At 40.2% G+C, this 10418-nt stretch overlaps 1 protein-coding gene across 1 annotated transcript in view; it reads left to right on the forward strand.

Moving 5' to 3' along the window:
- LOC108785794 (E3 ubiquitin-protein ligase RNF213-like) overlaps positions 1-10418 on the forward strand; it is a 162824-nt gene that overhangs the window by 116707 nt on the left and 35699 nt on the right. The window contains exons 46-50 of the mRNA XM_018554943.1: positions 3342-3464; positions 4923-5033; positions 5952-6194; positions 7917-7995; positions 8942-8976. Of these exons, the coding sequence (XP_018410445.1) occupies positions 3342-3464; positions 4923-5033; positions 5952-6194; positions 7917-7995; positions 8942-8976 (591 nt within the window). The remainder of the gene's footprint in view (positions 1-3341; positions 3465-4922; positions 5034-5951; positions 6195-7916; positions 7996-8941; positions 8977-10418) is intronic.

The following is a 10418-nucleotide window of genomic DNA, read 5'->3' on the forward strand; positions in this document are numbered from 1 at the left end:
ACATTAAAGTGTGACAAACGTGCAAAACAATGAAAAATCAGGAAGGGGGCCAACACTTTTTCACACAACTGTAGGTGTGTATATCTCTTCCTTAAAAGGGACTTGGCACTCCACCCCTCTTTGTTTCACATTAAAGGAGTTAAATCTTAAACATTCTTTCAAGTACCCTAACTAATAAAAACTGTAGCTTATTTGTGCATCACCCAGCTGTAGATCCTCAAATCATCTCTGAATTGGTGCTGACACTGTTCTTCCTTCTGGAGGGTGGCTACTTTTGTTCCCCATGGTCCCTGTGTGTTTTGTAAAGTAGTCACTGAGCCAAACTCGCTCCTGTGATGGACTAAAATCACAATACAAATTAGTAGACTAAACCTGAGATTGTAATCCATCACGAGACAGAGCTTGGAACAGTAGCTACTCTACAAAACATACGGGCACCAAAGTAGCTACCCTCCAAAAGGAAGGACAGTTTCAGCAAAAATTCAGAGAAGATTTGAGGATCTACAACCGAGTTCCAGTACCCGCTGTGTGCTGTGCTCAGGACCTTCCGGGGTTCGGTTCTGAACCCAGTGAAGTTATCATATGTCCTTGAAGATATCTTTAATTGAATAACCTTTAAACATGAACAAGCATGCAAAATTCCATTCAGAATATTCAGAAGTCCGTTTGGCACTGTCAGACTAATTTAGTACACCGAAACCCAACTCACTTGTATTTTAATGTTGCACTAGTGACAGTGTCTTAGCAAATAGCATCCCTCCAACCCCTTTACTCACCTTGCCTGTATTCCCTCCCCACTCCTTCCTTTGTCACAGGCAACACTACCTAGTGTCCTGGGTAAGGGGGAACATATGAGCTGCTCCCGTATTACATTGCCTTGGCTTAGCAGTTGATTGCTACACCTGAGCACCGTCACGTGAGTGGCCAGCATCACTGATTTTAGGAGGATGGAGTGGCAACCGAGTGCAGGCCAATGTGTATAGGGGTGTCATTTGTAGGGACTCTGTCATTATGCTCTGCATGGGCATGGTGGCAGTGTCTCTTTTATTTTCTCTTGTGTCCATTGTGGTCAAATGGAAATAAAGCTCTGCTAAATTAAAAGCACACTTTGACTATGAGCGTTGGCACTGCTATGTTGTAAAAAAGGCTTATGAGATATCCTATTAATCAAAATACCTTTTTTATCTTTTCTGGGTAAATATCTGTGGCTGCTGCAATTTCATGAATGTTGCATTGGGAAAAGGTACAGAACCACAATTATCAAAAGCTGCTACCAAAAAGATCTCAAGTATTTTAGTGTCAGACCACATAGGAAAAAAGTATATGTTGCAATGCAAAAAAATAAATTAATTAATAGCTGGAACTATGGGGGGAAGGAAGGTTGTTGTGTACCTAAAGTTTTCAAAGTGGCAGTATATTCAAACCCAAAACTAGAAATTGTAGATATTGCAGCTTAACAGTCCTTAGATGTAGTGGCTGCATTAGTATTCTTTTATTCTAGGTTAACTGCATTCTCTGCAATTACAGAAATCTTGTGTCCTTGTAACCTGTGCACCGAACTAAAATCTCAAACAGTGATATTAGCTTTACAGTTATCTTCTGTAACCTACAAAACACCTCCCCTCTGTGTAATGGAGATGAAAAAGGTTTGTAGCCTAAGGCCTCATTCACACTAGACACAGTGCGTTCCGGCCCGATTCTGGCCACTGCATCGCATTGCGGCCGCCTCACTATGTTGTGGGGCAGGAGGGGGCGTGACGGTCCATTGAAGTGAATGGCACTGTAGCTACACCCTCCGGCTGCAATGCGGTCGGCCACACAGGAACGCAAGGCACATTGTGCCTGTGGTCCGGTCCGATCAAAATAGTGCTTGCAACATTTTGATGGGACCGCACCGCAGTCATAATGTGCCTTGCGGTCAGTGCGCCCAGAGGGCGTGGCTATGGTGCCATTCACTTCTGCCCCACAAGATAGTGAGCAGGCCGCAATGCGATGCAGTGTGTTCTGGCCACAATCGGGCTGGAATGCATTGTGTCTGGTGTAAACGAGGCCTAAATCAAAAGAACAGTTTAGGGTAGCAGCTCTACTCCTTTAGACAGTAGATGTAGTGAAATACATCAGAGATGTCACCTTAGCACAAAAAGTGTGTATTCGCAGAAAGGGAAAAAAGCCCGTTGGCTTTTGGGTTTAGATACATTTTAAGTTTTGGACAGAGTAGAAAGGGGTTAGAACCTGTCTTTTACTTTTGCTTTTCTCTCTTTCTTATCTCTATTGTGAACTATTTCCCTTATTAAATGAAGTGTCTGTATCGCTCTCTGTGGGCCATTTAAAAAAAAATTCACCTCACTTCCCTACAAGGAGGCCATTGTCAGTGAGGACAGTGAGGGTATAGCTCTCAACGGGAACACAAACAACAGTAGCACTTAACAGATGTTCTGACCATTCTTCTACTTTTAACATTTAACAATAAACACAGTATGGTACAAAAGTATGAAAACATATAATACAAAGGGGGTTACAGGATCAAGCAAAATAGACAGAGTTAGGGTCAGCAAGGTGTAACCCTATAAGCCCCCTCTACTTTGTTTAATGCCCCCTCTGTGTGGTCAGATGCAGTGCCAACACACCACAAAGGCCCGAAAAACGTGTTTGTACCTTTTTGACTATACAGCACACCACAGCACATGGTAATGCTTTACCATCAAAGGGTGCATTGATTTAATGCATTGGCATCCCATTTAAAATAAACAGCAACACAGCACATCATGGTATCTGTGTTGTAACACACCTCAAATGCATTTGTTACCACAATGCAAATACATGCCGTGGCCAGAAAGTAAAAAACAATTGGCTAGAATTCAGTTAAACAGGCAGTTCTGTGCCACGGTATTGGAATACAGTTGCAGTTCTTTACTGCTTTTTGAGTTTAGTTTAGCAAATGGGGTTGATTTACTTAGATACTAAGGAATGCCCACTTTGCCAAGAGAATTTTCACTTAGCTTACTGAATGAGATGATGCTAATCGAAAATACACTTTGCAAAGATTACCCAGTCAAGTGCAAGGAAAACAAACTTTAAAAAACAGAACAAGAAAAGGGGATTTTTGAACACGTGGTTGAAATCACCACAGCTTCATCTTATTCACCCTGCAAAGTGAAAATGTTCTACTCCTTTAGTAAGCCGACCTGATTGTGTTATTTTGTCAAGGCTATTTGTCATCCTTTTCTCAGTGTGTAATAATATTTGAAAATGTAGAACAGTAGATGAAATATACAATGTACTGTATATGTTAAATAATCTTGACGTTCATTACCCTGTGGGTGCCATGTTTGTTATTGCAGGACACTGAGACAAATCACATTGACCATTTCTTGGTGTGTAGAGAAAGTTACAAAGTACTGAGGGAAGGTATAAGCAGAGCAATGATGGAAGGCAAAGAAGAAAGGATTGCAACTGCCATGGAGGTATCCCAGGTTTATTTTATATATGCGTTCATATATCCTAACATATTTCATCAAAGCTGAATTCCAGGCAGATCTAAAAAACACAGTTAGGGCAGTTATGACTTCTTGAAAAACAGAAAATAATGCAATGTATTTTTAAATGCAGCTATTGGAAGCACATTGTCTTTATGAATGTACAGTAGCTATTGGAGGCACCTTTTCTTGATATCAGCCACCTGTCCTTCCTTGCATAGCAACATTCAGGCCAGGGGAGACAAAGTCAAAGTGCTATTAAGGCTCTACTGCAATGACAGTAAATCTGCTAACAGGAGGAGTGAGCGGGAGAAGAAAGATGACCTCATTGGTGTGCTGATGCTCCTCCATTGCCCAGTTAGCAGGTTGGAAATGTAATTTGACTGGTTAGCTTAACTAAATTGTACTGCAATGGTAGCTTGAGGATGTGGCTATTCTGTCAGGCATGGGTACCTCAATTACAAACCTGGCTGTAGAAAATGAGAAGTTAGAACAGTCCACATATATGTAATTCAATTATTTAGTTGTATACCTGGAGTTTAGCTTTTTGATCCACCTGTTCTGTGCATCAGTACTTTCCAGACTTGGGTTTGTCATATATTGTTACTATTACATTTAAATTGCAATAACGCATCTACCAACCACATGTTACAGTGGAGTGTTAGCAGAACTTGCTGTCATCACACAGTTTTGATTAAAAACTCTGTTAGAAAATCACAAATCTTCCTGCCTCCCTGTGGGTTCACCATATCTCTCCTTTTCATTGCCAACTCAAACTGATCAAGATTTTGAGCTCAAACAGGGAATTTGAAACAATGAGTCTGCTTGTGTTCTGAGAAATATCCTTTGTAGAAGGGTAGAGAGATCCCCTACTCCTTGTTCATGAAGTAAGTGCTGGATGATTGAGCCTGTAAAGCAGGCCTCCACTCTGACTTCCTGTTGCATCTCGAAACATATGACTTAAAAAAATAACCAGCTAGGGGTTTTAACCCTTCCATATTTTATCCAAAGCTAAAAAGAAAAATAAGTTTTGGCCATACATACACTTAAACTGAGTTCACTTCAGTTCAGTTTTTACTCCCTGTCTTTGTCCACAGTACCGCTAGAGACATTACAGGTTTCCAAAATCTTGGCCCCACTCAGTTCCGGAGCCCCTCTTTGAGTTATTATGCTCTTCTGTCCTGAGCCTCAACTGAGCTGATCAGGTGTGTAGGAACTATTCTTACAGACAGCAATCACCACTCCCTGAATTGGACTGTGCACAAGCCAGTTTTCATTTCAGGGGTGTAAAAAACTGCTGCATAGAACTGCAAATGTCTCTTCTTAAAGCTTATGGCCTTAAATATAATCTTACTTATTTATGATTACTGCCTTCAGTTTGGATTTCTTCTTTAGTTCTGAACTTATTAGCGCTGTACAATATTTGTCTTGTGCTTCTTTTTAAAGGAATGTAAAAACCGGGATCAAAAACTGGCTGTCCACCTCCTACTCGCTGTATTCCGTGAAATAACCTTGTGCTATGGGGTCGGTAATAATGGTCAACAAAATACATCACCTGTAAGTAATGTGCTAAACTACAAATGCCTGTGGTTTTATTTATTTCCTATTGTTTTATTTATAACATGTATTGTGTATCTGTACACACTCTAAAAAGGATCCATCATATTGTTTTATTTATAACACATGTATTGTGTATCTGTACATACTCTAAGAAGGATCCATCATATTGTTTTATTTATAACATGTATTGTGTATCTGTACATACTCTAAGAAGGATCCATCATATTGTTTTATTTATAACACATGTATTGTGTATCTGTACATACTCTAAGAAGGATCCATCATATTGTTTTATTTATAACACATGTATTGTGTATCTGTACATACTCTAAAAAGGGATCCATCACAAGAGAGTGTAAACAGAAGATGTTCAAGTATGCGCCAATGTATCTTGGATATAAATACCCCAAGAGAACCCAAATATAATAGCATGAAATATATCCTGTCAATATAGATGTTCCTGGATGCTTGACGTAAAACTGTACTTTCAAGTGAATAAGCTTATTTAATATATCAAGGCAAATTATTTTTGTTAAATATGACATTTAACATTTTACCTTTCTTTTTCACACTGTGAGAACTGCTACCAAGGGTCCTGCTACTTTAAATCCCCTTTAGTTTAATTTAACCTCTTCCACACATACAGGATGGAGAACTAGAGTCGGAAGATTATCTCCTGATCCCTTTAAATGTACACTACTAGTGTAGAGCAGCCTTTCACAGCCAGGCTGCTGTGGCACCCCAGGGCGGTCTTTTGGCCTCCTCAGGGGTGCTTTGAAATTTTCACAGTGTCATGTATTCAAACTGCTGCAATACACAGTAAACTTCTGCTGCATATTTTACCTCAACCTTTCACAGCCGATTATTACTGCACTGTTATGTAAACAATACCTTTTTCTAATATGTCTGATGCAGGAACAGGAGTCTGTGATGGATTTTATAAAAAATGCCAACATTTTCAAGGACGCATCTCTGAAACAATTTTTGGAGACTCTGCTGACCAACAGCCGGCCAGTTGTCCGAGCTCTTCCTGGCATGAGAGGGTCATATGTCACAATCTTTGGATTAGCGGTACACTTGGCCTCCATTCTTCTATCTGGAAATAACCGCCTTTTGGCACCATTAAAAAATCTCTCATTCTCTCCTGCTAGAATGCAGGTACGTTGGGTTGTTTGCATTGTTGCTATTTTTTTTCTGATTAGCAATTTAAAAATATGAGTTTGCTTTCTAAACCGAAGTTCTGAGCTCTGTATACAGGCATTGTAATAGAGCAGATAAAGAGACCCTGGAACAATGTAGTAGGAGGACAAGAGACCACCCTACTGGATGCATTTGAAATTACAAAATATATATATATATATATGATGTCAAAAAAGACAAAAATGCAGTATTGCAGTGTGCGATGATACCTTTTTTATTGGACTAACAAAATATATAAAAGACAAGCTTTCGAGAGTGAACCTCTCTTCTTCAGGTCGGAAGCAATACTGATCAACATGACAGTTTATATATATGTGTATATACAGTAATACCTCGGTTCACGGACGCTTCTGTTCGTGAACAATTCGGTTCGCAAACAAAGTTTGGCAAAATTTTGCTTCCGTTTACGAACTCCAAATCGGGTAATTAACACAACCGTGGCCATCTTCCCCGCTCTGAAACGTGGTCGTGGCTTCCTCTAGTCAGGATCGTGGTCGCAGACAGACCTGTGCACACTTGCTGTGAAGCTTTTTTGTGTGCTTTTTAGCACATACAGTACTGTACAGTATTCTTCAATCCAGCATAGCTCCAAATAAAGTGCAGAGCAAGCATGGTGGTAAAAAGAAAGTGCAGAGCGGTAATGAAGGTGACAAGAATGTGCAGAGCAGTAATGAAGGTAATCAGAATGTGGAGAGCGGTAATAAAGGTTACCAGAAAATGCAGAGCAAGAATGGTGGTAAAAAGAAAGTGCAGAGCAAGAATGGTAAGCAGAGGGTTTGTAGGTGTCAGAACGGATTAACCTTATTTGGATTGAACCTTATGGGGAAATTTGATTCGGCTCCAGAATGGAACGAATTAAAGTGACATTAAACCCTCAGATTTTTTAACATAAACCAATACTGTAATGTGCGCCTTACTGTAATCCATGGTTGTTTCCCTTCTCTTTGCTGCTCTTCCTTCTAAATCCTTATCTCTTCTCTTGCTGGGGAGAACTTCCCTTTGCAGCTGAGTGCCTCTTCCTGTAGTGCTGGCTCAGGTTACAAATCTATACACAGACACTGTGTATCCATTCCAGAGACAAGGCAGTCTGCTGCAAAACAGAAGTTCTGCCCAGCATGAGAAGAGATACGGATTTAAAAGGAAGAGCAGCAAAGATAAGGGAAACAACCATGGATTACAGTAAGGCACACATTACAGTATTGTTTTATGTTACAAAATCTGAGGGTTTAATGTCACTTTAAGTTTGTGAACTGAGGTACCACTGTATAGTGATTCTGTCTTACCTGGAACAACACTCATTCATGTGTGAATCTTTGTAGGACCAACATTATCACCTTAGGACACTCACTCCTTAAGGTGACATTCAGCTTTTTTGCTGCCACTGAGACTGTCCTCTCTTAACCTTAGTACCATGACCAACCAAAGAGCTACTCCCATGTAACCCATGAACTAGAGAGCCATGTCATCGTTCCCAGGCTCTGCTTCTGGTGCAGATCTGGAAGGCAGCCCAGAGTGCCGCAGTGCCAAGTATGGCGTGATTATGTAAACTCATCTAAATGTAGTAGGATTTAACAAAAAAACAGAAATCCCTCATCATTAATATGTTACTTTAGGACATTAATTATACTTTTAAGTTCAAGTAGCTATATAAATATATATTGATTTTTATCCTATTTTAAGAACTCCTTCTTGCCAACCATGCCAGAGGACATGCTTTCGCAGGTTAGAAATGTAATGACAGAACAACTGCACTGGTATCGTAAGTATACTATTTTCACTAATAATTTTGGATACTGTAAATGTCCTTCATGATGGAATTGATCCAGCTAATGCAATTCCATACAAAATACAAAATATCAGCAAATGCTTGGATGGCTTTCCCATAGAGCAACCTTGGCCTCAAGATCTAGGCTCTGTCTCAAGAATAAAAAAAATTCAGTGTGAAACAGTGTTATTTACCAGCTGATCTTTATTATTTGATATTTGAGGCAAACATGAAGTGTAAAATATCTAGCTCAGCAATATCAGCACATAACAGGCACCTCGGGATGCTTGTACGCTAGATCTGTTTCTAAAGGAAAGCACCAATGATGCAATACTGCTGTGCCCTAATATGCTGGGGACGGGACCAGTGCTCAACACAGCTGACCAAAAAGTGTCTGTATATCAGTGCAGCGGGATGCTTAAAGAGATCCTGTGTCCTGACCATTCATTTTAAAAACAGTCTTGTCATAAGATTATATGCAAATTTAACATATTTCAGACATTTTTTATATACTGTAAAAGCGTCCCTCTCTGAGACTTCTGCAGGAGGCCACCATCTTGGAATATCAGCAGCCCTAGCAGACTCAAAACTAAAACTGTGTTCAAAACGAAAAAAAGAAATAAGCTACACAAACACTTTAAGGCAGAACAGCTAATTATAAAGTTGGAATACCCACCCTGTAAATAGATTGATAACAAACAAGCAGAAACTCACTCTGGGCTGCTATCAGCAGTACAGTGCTGCCCCTTTCTTTTCTACGATTGCTGTGCAGGAAGCTACAGAAGGTGGAAATGGACATAAAACCTGATAGTACTAAAATTACAATGAACCATTTTCTTGTAGGCTAGATTTAAAAAAGTGTATATATATATGTATGTGTGTGTGCTCTGCATGCAGATCTACTTTAAGTGTATAATCATGTTACCTTATCTTCTTACAGGTTGTCCCAAGGGCCACTACTGTGCTATTGGAGAGGTAAGCTAAGCTTGACATCACTTTGCACACATTACAATTATGGGAAATATTAGCATGGCTGTGTATTCTTAAAAATGAGAGTAGCCTTTCTCAAGCAAGGTGCCTTCCAACCAAGGTGGGCGCCTTCTCGCTTACTGAGAGATGCCTAAACATGTTTTCACAGCGTCATGCCTTTCTATGGTGCATTTATGCTGGCTGCCAGCACCATTAAAAAGTGTGACACTAACCCAGGAAGGGGGAATCCATTCAGAAAAGGACGGAAGGTTGCCTCCGTCCAGGCATGCTTGGTCTACTATTCAGTGCCATAATGCCACAGCTGCGGCTCCTGATGTGATGTTGGGACTCTGATTCTGAAGAGGGCTTCTGACGTGAAGCGGAAACTCTGTTGTTAAATGAGGGGACTATGATATGAAATAGGGGCTCTGATGTAAAGGGATAACCTAGATGTGAAAGGGGAGCTCCTGATGTAAAGCAATGGCTTGTGATGTGAAGAGGGAACTCTATTGTGAAAGGAGGGTGCTCCGATGTGAAGGGGGGGTCCTAGTGTAAGGAGTGACTCTGATGTAGAAAGAGAGCGCTTCTGATGTGAAGGGGGGATTCTGCTGTGAAAGGGGAGGGGATGCTCTGATGTGGGTACAAGTGAGACTGTTCCTTAGAGAAATGTCAGACAGTGAAAGAATGCAAGGCCAAAGGAGTACCATGAACACTGAGCCACCTACAAACTATTGTTTGCTCCATTGTCAGACTAGAAGGGGGTAGATTATATATAATCATTTTATGGTGACGCACAGTACAGAGCTGACAAATGACTTCTGACCTAATTTGGTCAGAAGCAGTTCAGTGTAACAAATGTATTTACCAAGCAGCAAAAGAGCTTTAAAAACAGCCACCCCTGACCTATCTAGGTGATTCCTAATGTAAAGTGGTTCAATCTCAAAGATTCTCAAAAATCACAGCAAAGGCTCTTAACAGAGTAGAAACACCCGCTGTGTGTTTACATTAGAGGGTTTGCAGCCTGCCAAGATTGTAGTGCTATTGATAGTCTTAAGGAAAGAGCTAAGATTTCAATATTTATGTGGTGAACTTTGACAGTTACATTTCTCCACAATGCATACAGATATAGAGATACGTGGGGGCTTGTTTTGTAGTGTATTTTGTGTTGGTTCAGAATATGGAAACACTTTAGTGTGCATGGGCTGGGGACAGGTTCACATTAAGAATAATAGGCCTATTTGGAAATTAGAACTTTAGGTTTCCTTAAAGTGTATCTAAACCCAAGAATACAAAAATTTAATGTATTACAGCTTACCACTCTTTAGATGTGAGGGCTGAATTTGTTTCTCTTTTTAGGCTTTTTCTCCCTTGAGTTGTAGCTGATGATACTACCAGTAACACACTTCATTTCCTAGGGTGACAAGGCTCTATAACTTACTATATATATA

Source organism: Nanorana parkeri, unplaced genomic scaffold (assembly GCF_000935625.1).
Source record: "Nanorana parkeri isolate BGI_ZX_2015 unplaced genomic scaffold, ASM93562v1 scaffold179, whole genome shotgun sequence".
In the NCBI taxonomy this organism is placed as follows: domain Eukaryota; kingdom Metazoa; phylum Chordata; class Amphibia; order Anura; family Dicroglossidae; genus Nanorana; species Nanorana parkeri.